A 19,917-nucleotide genomic window follows, 5' to 3' on the forward strand; every position below is an offset into this window, starting at 1 on the left:
CCAAGGCTGACAGAGCTCAAGATGCATTTGGATGATACTCTGGGGCAGAGGTGTCACCCTTGGGGATGGTCCTGTGCAGGGCTGAGGGTTGGCCTCCATGACCCTTGTGGGTCCCTTCCCACTCAGCACATTCTGTGATTCTTTGATTCATTGAAACGAACATATAGACCTGTGGTGATGGTGGATGGCCATCATGGGCTGGTTTGGGCTGGGGTGGAGTTAATTTCCTTCACAGGGGCATCTCTGGGGCTGTGTTGAACCCTGAACACAGGGTTGATAATACAGAGATGTTTCTGTTATTCCTGAGCTGAGCTTGCACAGAGCCAAGCCTGCTCCTTGTGCTGCCACATTGGGGAGGGACAGGGGGTGCCTGGGAAATTTGGAGGGGACACAGCCAGGACAGATGACTTAAACTGACCCAAGGGATGTTCCAGACCATGTGACATCATGGTCAGTATATAAAGTGGGAGGAAAGAGAAGGAAGGGAGGAAGTTTGGAGCGATGGCGTTTGCCTTCCCAAGTCCCCAAGGCCCTGCTCTCCTGAGGGTGGCTGAACTCCTGCCCAGCCCATGGGAAACAGTGAATGAATTCCATGTTTTGCTTTGATTGCATGTGAAGCTTTGGCTTTCCCTGTTAAACTCACTTTATCTCAACCCACAAGTTTTCTCACTTACAGCTTTCCTGTTCTCTCCCTGATCCCACTGGTGGGGAGTGAGCGAGTGGCTGGGAGGGGCTGGGGGGCTGCTGGGGCTAAATCATGGCAGTGACCCCTTCTTTTAACCACGTACATCTCTCATTTTCCCAAAAACCACCAGACTCAAACTCATAAAAGTCAGGACTTGAATGTGCTTTAGAGATTTACCACTCACCACTGAGTCCTTCCTTACTCCACAGCTCAGGGTGAAAACCTCCACTGAGGGCAATTGGGATGTCTGGAGCTCAAAAGGGCTGGAAGGGGCAAGTGACCTCGTGTGATGGAATCATTGAATGGCCTGATTTGGAAGGGACCTTAAAGATCATCCAGTTCCAATTCCTAAACAGGGACAATTTCCCCTAGACCAGGTTGCTCCGAGGCCTGTCCATCCTGGCCTTGAGCAGTGACAGGGGTGGGACAGCCACAGCTTCTCTGGGCAAGCTGTGCAAGGGCCTCACCACCTTCATGGGGAAGAATTTCTTCTGTATCCCATCTGGGGTTCCAGGTCCCATCTGGGGTTCCAAATTGTGAAAGAAAATCTTAACACCAGGCTCTCATTCCATCTGGTGGGTTTATTGGCACAGGTCAATCACAATACCTGGCAGCTCCAGCTGGTGCCTCTGCAGAGGGACCTGAACAAAGAAATCCCTGGGCAACTCCACCCTTATGATCTAAACTGCCCATCCTGCACGCAACAGTCCAGACCAATAGAAACAGGTCTTGTCACTCTGCAATGGCTTTGCCATTTTGTTACCAAGTAGTTGCCACAGGATCACCTGCACACCTCCTGAGGTGGGTTTTGGTGGGTTCTGCTGTAATATGGTTGTTCCAGTTCACAGACCATGATCTCTGGTCTGTAAATTACAATTGTTAATTTTTAAATAATATTTCAGCTGTAGCTTTGTCCAGTCTATTATTTTTGTGCAGATTCTCTGCTCCAGATTCACTGTGATTCACTTTTGACTGCCATAACACAGCCATAAAATTCTGAAAAACTTCAATAATCTGTCTAACAATTCCAGACACTTCTGTCTACTCTCAAAGTACAGAAACTTTTGCACACCTCCTGTGGTCACAGCACGGACACACAGCAGGACACACACCAAGCAGGCAGAGAGCTGAGGGCAAACACAAGGGCACAGATGGAGAGTGAGGAAGTGGAAAGGGCAGCTCTGAAAGGACCAAGTGCTGGTACTGCCTGGCAGTGCTGCTGGGCTGGGTCTGTTTCTGTCCCTCTCTGCACAGAGGCTCTGCCCTTCCAGATTCACAGGGGCTTTCGAAGGAAAGATTTTTGATAAACCAGATGCTGCAGGATCCTTTATTTTGCTAAAGTGCACAGACAATTCCTCATTTACACAGTCTGTGGGTAAAATCTAAGGCATAAACTGGGAATTACAGATGAAATAAATAATCAAGTTTCATCTTCATGAAAAAGAAAAAGTAAAGCACATAGAAAACTGTAACGAGAAAAAATTCAGATGGCAGGCTGAGCCTCTGATGAATTCCAGTATATGCTATGGAGAAGAAATCAAGCAGTTCGTTGTTTCTGAAAAGCATCCAGTCATCGTGTTCCACAGGGAATCTTTGAGTTCCTGGCTCCTCAGGCTGTAGATGAGGGGGTTCAGTGCTGGAAGCACCATTGAGTAAAGAAAGAAAGCACCAGGTCTAGGGATGGGAAGGAGATAGAAAGGGGCTTCAGGTGGGCAAATGTGCCAGTGCTGACAAACAGGGAGGGCACAGCCAGGTGAGGGAGGCACGTGGAAAAGGCTTTGTGCCATCCCTGCTCCGAGGGGATCCTCAGCACAGCCCTGAAGATCTGCACGTAGGAGAAAACAATGAAAATAAAACAACTAAACAGTAAACCAACACTAACCACAAGAAGTCCAAGTTCCCTGAGGTAGGAGCGTGAGCGAGAGAGCTTGAGGATGTGGGGGATTTCACAGAAGAACTGGCCCAGGGCATTGCCTTGGTACAGGGGCAGGGAAAATGTATTGGCTGTGAGCAGCAGAGCAGTGAGAAAGCCACTGGGCCAGCTGCCCAAGGCTGTCACCTCTCTGAGCTGCAGGGAAAAGACACCCAGGTGTGTTCCCCTGAGCAGAAACTGGACAGTGCTGAGAGCTGATGACTCCAGTTTCCAAGTGCACATCTCCAAACTCCTCATCCTGTCTCCTCCTACCTGAGGGAGATCTCAGCTCTCCCCTCCCAGCCAGGGGCACACAGGGCTCATTGCAGCTGCCTGCACACACCTTACAGCCCCACTGCCATGGCCTCGGTGCTGAGGGGCTGTGGGGAACACAGAGCTGCAATGGCACAGCTGTGCCCTTCAGGAAGGCAGCCTGCAGCACAGCAGGATCATCCAGAGAAGGAACTGAATGCCCTGAAGATGTTACATCCTGAGCAAGAGTCCTGCAGACTCATTGCCAGGAGCTCCCACCTGAGCTGGGAAAAAAGGCAGCATGAATAGGAGGGGGAAATGGAGAAATTCCCTCCCACTCCTCTTGAGGCCCTACAAGAATAAGCAGATGGGCAAAAGGATTTATCCCTCATCAGGGGTCCATCTGCCAAGGATGTAACTCCTGCCTTGGAAGTAAAGCCTCTGCTGGGTGGTGGAAGAGATCAGGGGCTTCTTCTGGGCAGAAATCAGCAGTGCAGGGGTGGCCCAGAGCTGCCCTAAGCCCCCTCCCAGGGCACTTCAGCAGCAACTCCCTCTCACTCCCTGCCCAGGGCTCTGCTGCCTGGAGATGTCCCTGCCAGCAGCTGCTTCCCTGTGCCCAGGGCTGTGCCCTGGCAGTGCTCCCAAAGCCCATCCCGGCCCTGGGTGCTCAGCTCTGCCCTGTAGAGCCATCCCAGCACAGGGCACTGCCCAGGGGCAGTACTGGCTGTACAGGCTCTGGAGGCAAAGTCAGAGCAACTCAGGAGGCTGGAAAATCAACACTGATCTTGTGTGTATCTGGAGGATCCTCCCACATTCTTTCACTAGTAAGTGTAACAGATTTGACTTTCAGAGGTTGCTCTGGCTGTGCAGGGGCTTGGAAACAGCTCAGAACTGTCTTAGAAAGAACAGAGGTCTCAGTGGCTTCACTAAAATGGAGAAATACATTTTTATTTCTCACTGCCACCCAGCCAAAGTTGAGTGGAAAATTCAAAGCATTCTGCCTTTCAGGTAAATGCTGCCTTGATGTTTGTCTTAAAAGGACCCTGGGGTGGTGATCTGGAGCTGTGAGCAGTTCTGAGCCCACTGCACCCATTCACCTGCAGAAGGACACTGCCCTGCCAGGTGTCACACCTTCACTCAGAGCCTGTCCCTGGAACACTCTGGGGAGATCCCCAGGAAGGCTGAGAGTGCCCCTGGCAGAAGCAGAGCCCCTGCCCTGACACTCAGCCCCTGGAATGAAGAGACCCTGCTCTGATAGACAAGCCCTGGGCACCCCTGGCTGAACAGCAGGTACCTTCCCACCCTTGGAGCCGTCCCCACAAGGAAGATTTCATGCTCTGTCTCTCTGATGATACCACAGGGAGTCCCTGCTCTGCAGCAAGTCATTCCCCACAAAAAGGAACCCTGAGAGCCATCCTGCCAGATCTGAGCTGCGACAAGATATGTGAGCTCTGGGACAGCCCTCCAGCACACTCCTGTATCGCTCGGCCCCCCCAGACTGGTGGGAGAGAGGAACTCGAGGGCGGTGATGGGGTCGGGCGATGCCACCACTTCAGTCCCCAAGAGCTGCTCCTGGTGGGCAAACTGAGGCAGGAAGTGAGGGCGGATGGGCTGGGAGGGCATTTCTCGAGGCTCTGGTTGGCTGCTGCCCCACCACTCATGCTGGGACCCCAAAAGGAGGGAGGAGAGGCTTTTGGGGGACACTCAGCTCCTCCTGCTCCTGTGCAGAGGGGTCTGCAGGGACTTGGGGAATCTCACTAGGGAGCTTTGCCCCAGGACACCCTGCCTCGGGGTCTGGGGGTGGGGGGTGATGGGTGCTCTTGAGACCCCCTTTTTTACATCCCCCTTCCTTGAACACAGGATCTGGCATTCCAGGACCCGGAGCGGGGGGAGGGGGGTTCACCACAGGAACCTCCCTCCCCTGCCGCTGTCCCTGCTGTCTCCTCGGGGCCCTGATGGCCTCCCTGGTGTTATCCCTCATGCTGGGTGGGGAGTTGCCCCCACAGGCTTTTTTGGGGCATAGTGCCCCTTCCCACCCCATCCCTGATATCCCCAATGGGGCTCGGCATCCCCCTCTGCAGGATCCTGGTGGGTGGCAGAGAGGGGACAGCCTGGAGCTGCGGAGGACACTGTGCCCCCTGCCAGGTCACCCAGCCCCCGGGGTCCCCTCAAGGCAGGGACAGGGTCTGACAGCCCGGGGAGAGTCACACAGAGCCCGGAGAAAATGGGGTTGGGACAGACACTCAGGGGGGATGTGGGAACCAAAGGGATGGATGTGGGAGCTGGGAGGGGATGTCGCAGCTGGTGTTGCTGTCCCTGTCCAACAACCACCTGCACAAATGAATGAAGCCCTTTCCTGGCTCTGCTCTCTGGTGTCCTCAAGCACCTGAACAGGGAGCAAAATCCCCTGACACCCTCCCACGTCCCCTTCCTGGAGGTTTCTTCACCCCCTACCCACTTGGGGTTTGTCCTACAGCTGCTTCCAGGGTTGCAGCAGCACCTTTGGGAGTCAGGATTAGAGGGGCCTTGAGAACCCTCGATGCAGCCCCAGGTGAGCAAAGCCGCCCTGGGCACACCCAGGTGTGTCCCTGCCCTGCTGCAGGGACAGACCCCCGGCCCCAGCACCACCTCTGCTCTCCCCAGCTCTGCCCCTCCTGCCCCTTCCTCTGCACTGGGCAGAGGGCACAGGAAACATCTACATCCTCCTCCTGCTTTCCAGCCCAGGAACAGCTTTGGAGCTGCAGCTGCTGCTCAGCACCCACAGCTGGGGCTGCTTTTCCTTAACCTCTTGTTGTGGAAGAGAAGGAGCCTTTCCCTGGAGCAGAGGCCCTGCCCAGGGCTGTGAAATGGTTCTGTGTGGGGAAGGCTGGTGGGCTCCATCCCCCCTGACTCACTGCTAGATGTGGGTGGAGGGGCCCTTGGGAGGGGTTTGTGAGCTGCTGTCCCCCCACCCAGAGGAATTTACTGGAGCTTTGATCCAAAACAGGCCTGTGGGTGGGGATAGGAGTCAAAACATCTGGGAGAGAGGAAAGGAGGGGGAAAGCTTTGAGGGAGGGAGATTTCTGTGGCTCCCTCCACCTTTCCCCCCCACACACACACTTGGTTTTCACCCCAAAACACCCCAAGCTGCAGCCTGGAGCAGGAGGAATTTCAGGATTGGAGACAGTAACAAACTGCTGCATCAATGAAACCTTATTAAAAATTCAAGCATTTGGACAGAGAAAAAAACATCCTTTTGGGTCTTCCCTTTGCAAACACATGCAGGGGGTTCGCACCTGGAAAATATTTACCTGTGGGGGAAGTACCAAGTGCAGACGCTGGTAATAATTTTATTTACAGTAGTGATGACAAGAACACCTGCTGGGCATTGATGTGTGGAGTTTATATAGTTTTGGTAAGTATAAAAACTTTGCAGTGTCCAGTGACTCAACAGCAGCATCAACAGGTGTTTCTAGTCTGTGTCAGTAGATCCTTGATCTGGTTTTGGCATTGTTTTTCCTTATAAATCTTCCACAAATCGCTCCTATGGGACCAGTTTTGCTTTGCTGAGCAGAGCTGTGACTGCCTGGGGAGATTATAAGCTCTTTGCATTTTTATTTTAGGAGCACAGGAGCACCCTGGCAAAGCCCTGGGATGGAGCAGGAGCTGTGCAGGCCCTGGGAGCTCAGAGTGTTGTCTGAGACCAGCTTGTGGCAGGAGGAGCTGAGGGTGCCCCTGTCCCCTCTGTGCCCCTCCAGGGGAGGCAGAAGCCCCTCGGGAGGCAGATCCAGAGGCACCATCCCCTGTCCTGAGGGCCTCACGAGCTGCCCTGCACAGGGTGAGAAGACTCGGGGTGGGTTCAGGTGGGGCTGAAAGGCCATCCAGCATCTTCTGAGGTGACCTGGAGGGGCTTGGAGTGGGAACTGGGGCTGAAAGCACCAGGCAGTTGTGCAAGTCCTTGAGACAACACCTTTCCACGTGTGGTCGTGCATTTTCCCCTCCGCAGACCTCACTGTGATCTGAGAAATGCTCGTTAGACCTTGGCCTTGATGAACAGCCCTGGGCTGAGCTGATCCTGAGCTCACCAGAAACACTCTCTGCTCCAGCAACTGATGCTGTCTTAGGAGCTTCAGTTTGAACCAACAGCCTTGGAAACTTTCTTCTTGCCTGAAGAACAACTCAAATGGAATCCTACTTTTGTTCTCCAACTTTCAGAAAAAGTCACCAACCTAAACTGGGGCCAGAATCGACAATTCCTGTACCTAAAGCCCCCTCTGTGTGGGCCTCACAACCAGCGATGCTGAGTGAAACCATTTGAGTTCTCTGGGGCTGCAGCAGTTGCAGGGACTCTGCTCCAGGATGGGCTTCCCAAGGGCTCCCATCCTTCTTTTTAAGCATCCCCCTGCTCTGGGTGGGCTCCTCCTGGGGCTGCAGAAAAATCTCAGCTCTGGCACCTGAAGCAACTCCTGCCCCTGCTCCTGCACTGCCTTTGGGCTCTGCAGAGCTGTTCCTCTCCCATGTTCTCCCTCTGCTCTTCTCTGCACCCAATTCCATCTGCTCAAGGACATTTTCCTTTTTCATTACATTCTCCCAGAGGTGTCACTGCCATCTCTGTTGGGCTCAGCCTTGATCAGCGGCGGGTCCGTCCTGCAGTCAGCTGGCATTGCCTCTGCTGTACACGAGGGAAGGTTCTGGCAGCTGCTCACAGAACCCACCCCTGCAGCCCCCCCGCTACCAAAACCTGGCCATGCAAACCCAGTACACTGCCCAGCATGGATCACATGGAACATGGATTTACCAGGCCTGTGCTCAGCAAGGACGTGTTAGTTTTGGCTCTAGTTTTAGCTAGGTCTCAGTTCAGCAGGCCCAGAGAGTCTATGTAGATTAGAGGGGACACCTGACTTAAGCAACCAAAGAGATATGTCGTATCATTTGACATCAAATCAAGTATAAAAGAAGGCGTAAGAGGTGCCGAGCTCAGTCCCCTTCATGGTCATGTGCTGAGCAGACCTGCTATCACCATTGCTGGGGGTTTTGGGCCTCGTCACCACAGCTGTTTGGTTTGGGAAGTACTTTTTTTTCTTTTGTCGTTGGCTTTCTCCTCTCAAGCTGGGTGTTTCTCAGCTGGGGTGGTTGAATCTGCATTAACTTGGTGGGTAACTCCTGTGGAGTTTACATTTGTGTGGATATGTTATATTGTAGTTTGGTTTTTATTTTCTCTCTTCTATGCAAAATATAAAAACATTTCCATTTGAAGTGTTAGTTCTAGGGTTTTTTCCTCAGGGTTGTGGGGGGTTTGTCTTTCTCTCTGTATTGGGCAGTTGGCATTTTGCCAGCTCAACCTAACACACTGGCTCTTCCCTTACCGGTGGGTCTGTTGGTGTTTGGCCAAGGCAGACCTTCTGCAGAAGCACTTCCCACACTTGGGACACTTGTAGGGCCGTTCCCCAGTGTGGATCATCTTGTGGCGGATCAGGTTGGAGGTCTGGTTGAAGCTCTTCCCACATTCCAAGCACTTGTAGGGCCTCTCTCCTGTGTGGATCATCTGGTGGCCGATCAGGTTGGAGCTCTGGTTGAAGCTTTTCCCACATTCCAAGCACTTGTAGGGCTTCTCTCCCGTGTGGATCATCCAGTGGCGGATTAGGTTGGAGCTCTGGCTGAAGCTCTTCCCGCATTTCTGACACTTGTAAGGCTTCTCCCCCGTGTGCAGGAGCTGGTGGGCAATGAGGCTGGAATTCCCACTGAAGCTTTTCCCGCTTTCCAAGCACTTGTAGGGCTGTTGTTCTGTGTGCAGGCATTGATGGCTGCTGAACTTGGAGCTCTGGCTGAAGCTTTTCCCACATTCCAAGCATTTGTATAACTCCTCCCCTGTGTGTAGCCCTTTGTGGAAGAACAGTTTGGAGATCTGGCTGAAGCTCTTCCAACATTCCAAACACCTGTAGGGCTTCTCCCCAGGGTGAAACTGAACATGGACCACCAAGCTGGAGCGCCCTGGGCTGGGTTTGGAGCCGCTCGTTGCATGGGATCTCTGTGGCTTTTCCTCCCCAGTGACTTCCTGTGCTGTAGAGCTGTTCAAAACGGCCTCTGCCATGAGGTTCTCCCAGGGGGATTTGTCCTCTGAGCTCTCCATGCTCAGCTCAGGGCCTGGGGAAGGAAGGAACAAGGACAGGCAGGGCATTTGCCTCTGGCCCACGGGGAAGGCCAAGGAGATGCCCCCAAACCCGGCCCCAGCAGGACGGCGTCGGCAGCGGGGTTGTCCTGCAGCCGGGGCGATGCTCGGCTCGAAGATGCAGCACAAGAGAGGGGCAAAGGGGCACTGACTTCCTCCTCACCTGCCTGGGGGTCGTGGGGCATCTTCTTCGCAGACTCCTCTTCCATATGGCAAAGGTTTGGGAACGAGAAATCCTGGTTTGGGGGAAAAACAAGGTGTGAGCCCAATGAGTTGGGGGTTCTATCCCTGGAAGTCAACCAGGTGGCTTCTGGCCATAAAAACCTCTAAGACTCCAAGATTCAGCCCAGAAAAACCCAAATCACTGAGATTCAAGCAAAAATCTCCGAGAAACAAGATCAACCCAGCAAATCTACAAAACATCAAGACTCAGAGAAAAAGTAATCCAAACTCAGTCCCAAAAATTCCTCCCAGAAGTTCCCTGTCTCTGGTCTCTCCACTCTCAGGTTCTGGGCATCTGGTCAGGATGCTGGGGGTGTTGGGGGCCACAGAGATCCCTTCTCCCCTGACTCTACTCCAGGGTGCCATTTCCAGAGATCCCACCTCTCTGGGTTCTCTACTTTGTTGTCTCGGGGGTTCCAGGGGTTCCCTTGTCCAGTCTCCCCCTGACCTGGGTCCCCGTTTCCGGGTCCTGGGGGTGCTGGGGCTCCCCCTTTTCCACACTCTCCCCTCTCCAGGCTGCCGGGGATCCCCCAGCTTCGCTCTCGCCCCTCTCCGCTCTCCCCACCCCGGGGGTCCCCGGATTCCCACCCACCCCCGGCTCTCCCAGGGGTCCCCAAACCCGCTGTGTCCCCCCCGCCGGTCCGGGCTGGCGATGGAGCCGGCGGTGCTTGACCCGGGAACACCGACCCCCACCCGGGGGGGACCCGCATCCCTCCGCCCCCGGCAGCCCCACCGGAACCCCGCAAAAACACCTCCCAGGGACCCCCAATATCCCCCCAAGGGGCATTTGCGGCTCCGCTTTGGAGTCCTGCAGGATCCAAACACCCTCTCCCACCCCAGAAAAACAACAGCAGAGACCCCCAAAATACCCGGGCCGAGCTGACCCTGCCCGGGCACTCGCGGGATGGGGGAGCGATGCTGCTCCTGCTCTTTCTCCTCCTTCTCCTGTTCCTCCTTCTCTTCCAGCTCCTCCTCCTCTTTGTTTCCCCACGAGGAGCTCTCGGGTGAGCGGGAGGGACACGATGGCAAAGGGGGTGAGGGGGAACGAGGGGCTGGGACCCCCAAACTCCGCAGTCCCCGCAGTGCCCACAAAGGGCCGTGCGGGGTGTGCGATGGGACAGGAGAGCCGGGATGGGCCAGGCAAAGGCCGGGAAGGGCCCAAGGAATGTGCCGCTCCTTGGATCCCGCGCCGGGGCTGCCGCGGGGCGGGGCCGGAGCTGCAAACAGGGACGGCAAAGGGCCCCGAGAAAGCGCTGCGGGACCCCCGAGCCGAGCCCCGAATAGCCCGGGGGGCTCTGGGGGGGTTGGTTTGTGCTCGGGGGGATGTTTGGAGCTTGAGGGACCCAAAACTGAGCCACCAATGCTCCTTGGGAGATATTGGGGGTCCCCGTGTGGTGTTATTGGGGGTCCCCGGGTGGTGTTTTTGGGGGTCCCGGTGTCGGTTTCCGGCAGAGCCCCTTGGTGGGTGGGGGGATGCGGGGACCCCCCTTGGGGGAGTTGGTGTGCCTGCGTCAAGGCCTTAATTGGCAGCCCGGAGAGGGAGTACCCCCCTGGGACCCCAAAATAGAGAGCCTGAAGAGGGGGCACCCCCGGCATCCTGGAGACTGGGGGCACTTGGGAACCCACTCCCCCCCCCCAAGCAGAGAGTCAGGGGAGAAGAGACTCCTGTGGCCCCAAATCCCCCCCCGATATCCTTAAACCGGGGACCCCAGAGAGGGGGGAATCCCAATACATGTGGGACCCCTGAAAGCTCGGAAAGGAAGGACCCCCCCAAAACCCAAAGTGGAGAGACCAGAGAGGGGGAACTCCTATCAGGGTTTCTTGAGCTGAATCTTTGTGTTTTGGGCTCAGTCTTGGGGGTGCAGGGGACACAGTGCTGGGGAAGGGTTTTGTTTTTCAACAGGTCACAGGGCCAAGGAAAGGAGGTTGGAGGGGCTTGGAGAAGTGGGATGGGGGGCCCAGGGGGACCCTGTGTCCAGGAAAGGGGGGTCTAGGGGTCCTCAATGTCAGGGAAAGGGCGGTCATGGGGTAGGGGCACCTATAATGGCCAGAAAAAGGGGTTCAAGGTGTGCCCCAGTGCAGGGAGTCTGTGGTCTGGGAAATGTAGGAGTGGGGATCCTGAGGGTTGCAGAGTCAAGGAAAAGGGCAGCTCTGTGGACTGGAAGAGGTAGGATGGCCAGGAAAGAGGGTGCAGGGGGGTATTGGCGCAGGGTAAGGGGATGCAGGGGCATCCCAGTGCCTGAGAATGGGGGATCATGAGGGACCCAAGGTCAAAGAAAGGCAGGACTAGGGGTGGGGAGAGGTGGTTGGGGGGTCCAGGGGGTCCCTGTGCCCAGAAAAGGGGGATCCAGGGGGTGCCAGAGTAAAGGAAAAGGGAGTGTGGAGTCTGGGAGTGGCGGGATGGGGTGGGAAAGTGGGATCAGGGGGTGTCTTGGAGTCAAAGAAAGGCAACCTGGGGGTGAGGTGAGCCAAGGTTCATGAACAAAGACTCTCAGCCAATTAAAAATCATACGTGTGTGGACAGAGACAGAGAATATAAAGAGTTAAGGCTTCTGTTCGTGAGGGCTCTTTGGGGCTTTTGGGCCTCTGGGCTTGTTTGCTACTCGTAGTTCAGTTGTTAATGAAGTTGTTACTTTGCCAGCAGTTGGAGTTTCCCTTTTAATAGAGAGACTGCAGCATCACTATGCAAACAGGGCAGGGAGGAGGATTGGGAGAGTTACACACTGGACAGGCTCAGCAGGGAAATGAACATGGCAAATCCTCCTGCAGGCACCTCCGGGCATGGGAAGGACAAGGCAAGGATTGCAGAACCCATATGGGAGGAAAACAGAAGGGGATGTTGTGTGCCCAGACTTTAGCAAGGCCTTTGACATGGTCTCCCATAGACTTATTATGGGCAGATTGGTGAGAGCTGGACAGAAGAATTGGAACATGAGGTGAGTAGGAATTTGGCTGAATGAAGAGTGTCAAGTCAGATGCATGGTACAAAGTCCTCTTGGCAGCAACTTCCTGGTGAAATCCGTCAGTGATCAGCCCTTGACCACAAATGCAGAACATCTTTATTATCTCTCTGTACAATGGGACAAAATGCATTTTCAAGACCTTTGTGGATGATGTCAAACTGTGGGGAGCCCTGGAGGAACCTGTCTTGGCTTGAAGACAAATACTGGGGTGGGAACTCCAGTAAAATAAACTCACTCCCCTTCTTTTCCCCACCAATACAGGGAGAAAAAATATGATGAGATGTAAGTTAAAATCCCCCAGTTTACTGACAATACAGCAGCAGAAACAACACCACCAACTGAACAGTTCAAACCAACAACACAGAGAGAAATTGCTTTGTCTCTCCCTCCCTCTGCCCCAAATCCCTTTTGTGTACAGATAAAAACAGTGATCAACACATGTTTCTCTTTCCTCTTTTAGCCCTGGAAGAACAAAAAACAAAAAAATAAAACCATGGGAAAGAGGAGGCAAAGCAAAATCTGGTAAACTATCTCATCAAAGACAAGTTCTGCTGCCGAAGCAAACTCTTGACTCCAGAGGGGCCCAAGCGGCAGCAGAGCCGCAACTCCGCTCTGTACAGTGGCAGAGGGAAGGCAGCAGGTCTGCTGATCCCATAGAGTTCTGGAGTCACAGTGGCCCCTTAGTTCCTGAGGTTCTGAAATGCCTCAGGGTTCCAGGGTTCCTTTTCTTCCCTGAGGCCCTGCATGTCACAATGGCCCCTTGATTCCATGAGATTGCACATACTCCCCATATTCACTTGGTTCCACAAGGCCCTGCAGTGTCACAGTGGCCCTTTGAGTCAACAAGGTTCCTCAGTGATGCTCTGCTACATACAAAACCCTGATACAGAATCAGGTCATCTACCAGTGATTTAGGGCCAGGTGCCCCATGATCATGCGGTACGTGACGGGGGAGAGGCGGCGCCGCATCCGTCCGCCCCTCCGTTCCCGACCACAACCCCAACTGCACCATGGGGAAACATCAAAAAACTGGATAAAACAGAGAGCCTTTACAAAGGGGCAATATCTGCACTTCCAATGATTACTCAGTCTGGAGTGAGGGAAAGTAGCAAGGCTCCTCCTAGAGGATTTAGAGTCCATGACGTGTGACATACCACTCCAAGAGTTCACTCCCATAAAGATGGGAGTGACCTGGAATGCTTCAAAGCTTTGAGAGATTTCATTCAAAAGGACAGGCTGACAACAATGCCTTCCAAACCATGATCGCGGCAGAGGAAATTTCCAAGGACATAACGAAGATGACTAAGAACTCTGCTCCAGGTCTCAATGGGATTACACTGAGGAACCTCAGCAAAATGGACCCCAAGTACTCCCAGACCACGGAAATTTTCAACTTCAGGAATGATTCTGAACATGGTGAGGGGCTGCCGGACTGTTGATCCAAAGTGATCCAATGTCACTGCTCCTATTCCATCTCGCTCTGGATCCTGTGCTATGCAAACTCAAAGAATGTTGAAAAGGATTCCAAGAAGGAAGTAACACCATGACAGCCATGCCTTTGCCGATGACTTGGTACTGCTCAGTGGATCCTGGGAAGGAATGAAAAACAATGTAAAGATCCTAGAGACCTTCTGCAAACTTAGTGGTCTCTGGACACTGGATACGGCATCTGTATCAAGGCAACTAAAGAGTCTTATGCCATCAATGACTGTCCAGCATGGACAGTTAACAGCACACCCCTCAATATTATTTACCCCAGCAGTTCTGAGAAATTCCTGGGCCTTCAAATTGACCCTTGGACCAGCATAGCTACATCAGAACTATCTGAACATTAAGGACATTGGTTACAATGGCTCAGTAGAGCACTGCTGAAGCCACTGCAAAAGGTGGATATTTTAAAAACATTCTCCATCCCCAAAATAATCTCTTTGGCAGACCATACAGACATTAAAGCAGCCTTCCTTGAGTCCCTTGACTTACAGATTCGATCAACTGTCAAAGAATGGTTGTACCTTCCATCGAGCACTTGTGACGTCATTCTATATTCCAGCACAAAGGATGGAGGTTTGTGCATTGCCAGATTGATGGGACTGATTCCGAGTGTTCAGGCCCAAAGACTGCAGAGATCTGTGCAGTCTTTGGACAAAACAATCAAGACAATCCTGAAAGAAGAGCAGATTGAAAAGACATATGAAAAATTATGGATAAATGCCAGAGGGGATAAAGGAAAAGTGGCGTCCATTTAGGAACACAAACACTGGTTTGTACTGGAATCCTCTGACTATGGGGATGAGGGAAAAACATTGGAATGGGAGGTACGCACACAACAAACCAGTTACCTGAGACCCTGCAACTGGAGAAAGGTAGAATTCAAAAGGTGGGCTAAACTGTTGTCCCAAGGCCAGGGGGTTTGATAATTTTGAGACTGACAAAATCAGTAACTTCTGGATAGAACATAACAGAGGCAGACCTCATAGGAAACTCCCAACAGCACTTCAGTTAAGAGCCAACATCTACCCCACAAAAGAATTCCTGGCAAGGGGTAGATGGGAAAATTGCTTCAAATCCTGTGGACACTGCCAATCCAAAGATGAGTCATGCTCTCACATTATCGGAAACTGCTGTGACATTCAGGACACCAGAATCAAAAGACATAATTATTTATGCCAATTGTTGTCAGAGGTTGCTAAGAAAAAGGAGACTCACATACAAGACAACAAAAATCAATTATACAAGCTGGATCCGATATTTGTAAAGGATAACTAGGCCTATGTGGTTGGTGTGACAGTGTGGTTTGAATACAACATCACAACTTTGGAAGCAGCCATGAATGAAAAGGTGAAGAATCATAGAATTGTTGAATTAACCCAGTTGGAAAAGACTTTCAAGATCATCAAGCCCAACCTTTGTTCCAACCTAGTGCTTACTAGACCATGCCACTAAGTGCCACACGTAGTCACCTTAAAACCCCACATGGACGTTGAATCAACCACTTCTCTGGACAGTCTTTTCCAATTCCTGATTACTCTCTCCGTAAAAAATTTCTTCCTAATATCTAACCTAAATCTCCCTTGGCACAGCTGAAGACTGCGCCCTCTTGTCCTACTGCAGGTCGCCCGGGAGAAGAGACCAACCCCTCCCTGGCAACAACGTTTCAGGTAGCTGAGCCTCCTCTTCTCCAGACTGAACCCCCCCAGCTCCCTCAGTGTCTCCTCACAGGTCTTGTTCTCCAGTCCCTTCACCAGCCTCATTGCCCTTCTCTGAAGCCGCTCCAGCAACTCAATGTCCTTCCTGAACTGAGGGGCTCAGAACTGGACAAAATACTCAAGGTTTGACCTCACCATCACTGAGTACAGGGGAAGGATCACTTTCCTGGTCCTGCTGGTCACACTGTTCCTGATACAGGACAGGATGCCATTGGCCTTCTTGGCCACCTGGACACACTGCTGGCTCATTTTCAGCTTCCTGTCAATCAGAACTCCCAGGTCCCTTTTTGCTTGGCTGCTCTCCAGACACTGTGCCCAGCCCATGCTGCTGCTGGGGGTTGTTGTGGCCAAAGTGCAGGACCTCGCATTTGGTCTTATTGAACCTCGTGCTACTGAAATCATCAATAAAGATGTTAAACAGGACTGGGCCCAGCACTGCCCCCTTGGGAACACCACTGGTGACTGGCCACCAGTTGGATGCAGCCCCGTTCACCAGTACTCTCTGAGCCTGGCCCTCCAGCCAGTTCCAAGCCAGCAGAGAGTGTATCTGCTGCTGTGAGAAAAATCTCGCTTTAAGAATTTTTAGAGAGGCGAGTTTAAATAGCAAAGCAAAAGGGTTTAATGGCCAAGCTGCGTGGGCAGGGTGTCTCGCCACAGTGTTGCCACCGGGGGAGCACACAGAGGAGAGGGGGTTGCTACAGTTCCCTCCCCTCCGGGAGCTCAACCCTCCTTTGTCCATTTTTGGCATCTCGCCTGCTGATTTGATGTTGCTTTGTCACCCCATTTCTTCTTTCCTTTTTTGGGCAATTTCTTACTGTGCCATCGATGCTGATTGGTGCATCCAGCCGTCCTATCAGGCCCTACCACCGGCCGCAGACCCTGACAACAGCCCCTGGCTGGGACTGTTGCCTCACAGACTTCCTGCCAATTTCGCCTGTCTAACCTACATATGGAAAAATCCCCTCCTAAAAGTCCAGCCCCATTTCCCATAAACAATTAACACAGAACTTTTAATTAACCTTAGGAACCATCAACCAAAACCTCTTACTCCATATTCCCCACAACGAACCCTCTCTCTTCCCACTTCTCACACCGCTTTACTCAGAAAACACAGCAAGAGGCAAAACGGTCCCTCATATTTAATTATGAAAGCAGAATTCTGTGCTTCCCACGAATTTAAATACTGCACATGACAGACATACTATCCTATACACAGTTCAAGTGAAAAAAGCTTCCCTGAGGGATCCTCCCAGCACAGATGAGACCATCTGCACATGCAGTGCTGGAGGCACCCGGGGCCCTGTTGGAGTTGGAGGGGCCTGGAGTGGTGTTTGTCTTTTGGGGTTTGTTTTTTGGTTGGTTGGTTTGGGATAATTTGTTGCTGCTGGTTCGAATTTTAAGTTTGGGGGGACAAGTTGTGGTTTCATGTGATCGTTTTGTTTTTTTTGGGGGATGGGGGGGAAATCAAAACTATCACAACATTTTAAAACATTCCAAACCCATCCAAACCCACCATTTTTCCCAGCTTCCCTCCCCACCATTTTTCACCTGCTTCCAAAAGGAAGGAAATAATTTTGTTGACATTCACTCAACTCACAGGTGTCATTTCTGTACTTGCCTGACTTACAAGTCACAGGCTTCCAAGCACACCCAAAAAATGAGCAGAATGTGTCATAAAAATGCAAATGCATAGAATCACAGAACAGTTCAGGCTGGAAAGGACCTTTAAAGGCCATCACTCCCACCCCCCTGCAATGAGCAGGGCTCAGCTCAATCACACTGCTCAGAGTCCAATTGTTTGAAACGCTGCTCTCAAGGTCCCTGTGCATTCCCTCCCTTCCCTCCAGCATGTCAAGCCCAGCACAGCTCTCACCTCAGTGTTCTGAAATAATTCCCTCTTTCTGCTCTCCCCAAATTGTTCTCCCTGCTGTCCCTTCCCAAACCTCTCTGAAACAGAGGACATGGTCATGGGGGCAGCTGCAGATCCAGCTGTGCTTGGAGTGGCCCAGGGCTGAGCTGATATTCCTGGGGCTGAGGCACACACAGGGCCCTGCCCTGCACCTCAAACCTGCAATGCAGAGTGGGGCACAGTGAGAAAGGGAAGAAAAGAAGAAAACTATCTCCAGAAATTAAGAAAAGCTGGGGCTTCCCCTCTAGAAGAGAAGGGGCAGCATTTGGCTGAGGGTCTCTGATTCTCTAATTGAGGGTTGGTGGGCAGTGACCTCAGCCCATCCCAACCCCTCCATGGAAAGCCAGAAGCTGCCTGGACACAGGGGCAGGAGAAGGTTCCCATCCCAGGAAAAGTGATCCCAGAATCCATAAAATCTCTTCCGGGGGGAGCAGCCCCCCAGGCCCTTTACAGTCACACCCAGAGGGAGCCCTGCCCCCGGTGTCAATCCCAGGTTCCAGCACGGACAGAGGGACCCCCCTGGGTTTGAAGGCTGTGCCACTGATCCATCACCAGCCCTTATCCCTCTTTTCCAGTCCAAGCAAGTGGTGCCCTTCACCTTTACAGTTAGAATGAAGTCCTGGAAAGCAAAGAAACATCAGGGTGTGGCCAGTCTTGCCTTCCCCACCTCCTCTTTCCCACCTTTGTCCATCCCTCACCCCGAGATGGGGCTTTTTCCAAGGTGTTGGCTCCAGGCTCCAGCACTGGGAGCAGTTTGGGGCCAGGCAGGTTTGGGGCTGGGTTTACGCTCTTTATTTGCCCACATTTCCCACCCTGATGGATCCTGGGGGAGCAAACAGCAGGACAAGGCTGGGCTGGGTCCTCTCCCTTCTGCTTTGCCCTCCTCTGCTGGATCCTGAGTCCATCCTGAGCCCCATCCACGACAGGTACCCTCTTGGGGCTCATTAGGACAAGAGGGCCGATGGGGATCTATCACAGGCACCAATGTGTGTCTGAGGACCTGGAGATGGATCTTCAGTGTTCAGAGATGGGCACAGCATGGAATTTAGTGTAGGTGTGCCTGGGCTGCCCCTTATCCACCCAAGGCCTCCATCCCCACCCCACCGGTGCTCCCCACAGCTCTTCTCACCCCCTGCCCTCACCCAGAGCGTTGGTTTTCCCAGCATTGCCCCATTTGGACTGTTCCTCGGGATCACTGCAGGTGTTCAACGCTTCCTCTTGGCCTGAGTAATTTGTCCCTTGGGTCTCTTTCTCCATCGTGGCAGAGAAGCCTCAGAGCCCAGGCCCGACGTCCCCCGGCCGCTGTGGGTGAATCCCCGGGGGCGCCTGTGCCAAGGGCAGGGCTGAAGCTCGGGGGAAGCCGGGGGGACACGCGCGGCCCAGCGCGCCATGGCCGAGACGAGTGCCCGCCCATCCGCCGGCGTGACCAATCAGTCCTCAGGAACGATGAGTGACGTGCAAAGCAGCCAATGGGCGCTCGGCGATCCCACAGCCCCGCCCACAGCCCCGGCACCGCCGCTCGGTCTGGCGGCGCCATCTCGGGCATCGCTGGTGGGGGAGACCCGGGGGGCCCGCCAGGTCCCTCGGGCCGCGGCGAGCAGAGCCCGCACCGGCTGGAGCCTGTGGGGTGAGCGGGGCGGCCCCGCAAACCGGGGCTCTGTGCTCGGAGCTGCACGAGGGGGATAAAAGATCCCCGCCCCCCCCGCCGCCTCCCCGTGCCCCCAGAAGCGGCTCTGCCTCCATGAACTGTGCTGTGTCACCTCAGAGCAGGGCTGTGTCCCCTCAGGATGGGGCTGTGTCCCCTCAGAGCAGGGCTGTGTCCCCTCAGAGCGGGGCTGTGTCCCCTCAGAGCGGGGCTGTGTCCCCTTAGAGCAGGGCTGTGTTCCCCAGAATGGGGCTGTGTCCCCTCAGAGCGGGGCTGTGTCCCCTCAGAGCAGGGCTGTGTTCCCCAGAATGGGGCTGTGTCCCCTCAGGATGGGGCTGTGTCCCCTCAGGATGGGGCTGTGTCCCCTCAGAGCGGGGCTGTGTTCCCCAGAATGGGGCTGTGTCCCCTCAGGATGGGGCTGTGTCCCCTCAGAGCGGGGCTGTGTTCCCCAGAATGGGGCTGTGTCCCCTCAGGATGGGGCTGTGTCCCCTCAGGATGGGGCTGTGTTCCCCAGAATGGGGCTGTGTCCCCTCAGGATGGGGCTGTGTTCCCTCAGGATGGGGCTGTGCCCCCCCTGAGCGGGGCTGTGTCCCCCCAGAATGGGGCTGTGACCCCTCCAAGCGGGGCTGTGACCCCCAGAACGGGGCTGTGTCCCCTCAGGATGGGGCTGTGTTCCCTCAGGATGGGGCAGTGCCCCCCCTGAGCAGGGCTGTGTCCCCCCAGAATGGGGCTGTGACCCCCCTGAGCGGGGCTGTGTCCCCTCAGGATGGGGCAGTGCCCCCCCTGAGCGGGGCTGTGTCCCCCAGAATGGGGCTGTGTCCCCTCAGGATGGGGCAGTGCCCCCCCTGAGCGGGGCTGTGTCCCCCAGAATGGGGCTGTGTCCCCCCAGAGCGGGGCTGTGACCCCCAGAATGGGGCTGTGACCTCCCTGAGCGGGGCTGTGCCCCCCCAGAACAGGGCTGTGCCCCCCCCAGGT

General features: G+C 54.1%; 1 protein-coding gene and 2 long non-coding RNA genes across 4 annotated transcripts; 1 reads left to right on the top strand and 2 right to left on the bottom strand.

Moving 5' to 3' along the window:
- Window positions 1-6,148: 6,148 nt before the first annotated feature.
- LOC139684038 (zinc finger protein 397-like) lies at window positions 6,149-10,147 on the bottom strand. Its single transcript, XM_071579648.1, has 3 exons — window positions 10,089-10,147; window positions 9,161-9,233; window positions 6,149-8,972 (listed from the first exon to the last, which is right to left on the bottom strand). The coding sequence occupies exons 2-3, from the start codon at window positions 9,204-9,206 to the stop codon at window positions 8,191-8,193; spliced, it is 828 nt and encodes a 275-aa protein (XP_071435749.1). The 5' UTR covers window positions 9,207-9,233; window positions 10,089-10,147; the 3' UTR covers window positions 6,149-8,190.
- A 37-nt stretch (window positions 10,148-10,184) lies between these two features.
- Window positions 10,185-15,803, top strand: LOC139684045 (uncharacterized). The gene is made up of 3 exons (XR_011699850.1): window positions 10,185-10,223; window positions 11,989-12,155; window positions 12,444-15,803. It is a non-coding gene; the product is annotated as an uncharacterized lncRNA (long non-coding RNA).
- On the bottom strand, window positions 12,208-18,701 carry LOC139684044 (uncharacterized). Of its 2 annotated transcripts, none has more exons than XR_011699849.1 (3): window positions 18,440-18,701; window positions 14,163-14,344; window positions 12,208-13,771 (listed from the first exon to the last, which is right to left on the bottom strand). It is a non-coding gene; the product is annotated as an uncharacterized lncRNA (long non-coding RNA). The 2 variants fall into 2 exon arrangements; XR_011699848.1 differs by lacking the exon at window positions 18,440-18,701 and adding an exon at window positions 17,262-18,374.
- Between the last annotated feature and the right edge of the window lie 1,216 nt (window positions 18,702-19,917).

Source organism: Pithys albifrons, chromosome 31 (genome assembly GCF_047495875.1).
Source record: "Pithys albifrons albifrons isolate INPA30051 chromosome 31, PitAlb_v1, whole genome shotgun sequence".
NCBI lineage: Eukaryota > Metazoa > Chordata > Aves > Passeriformes > Thamnophilidae > Pithys > Pithys albifrons.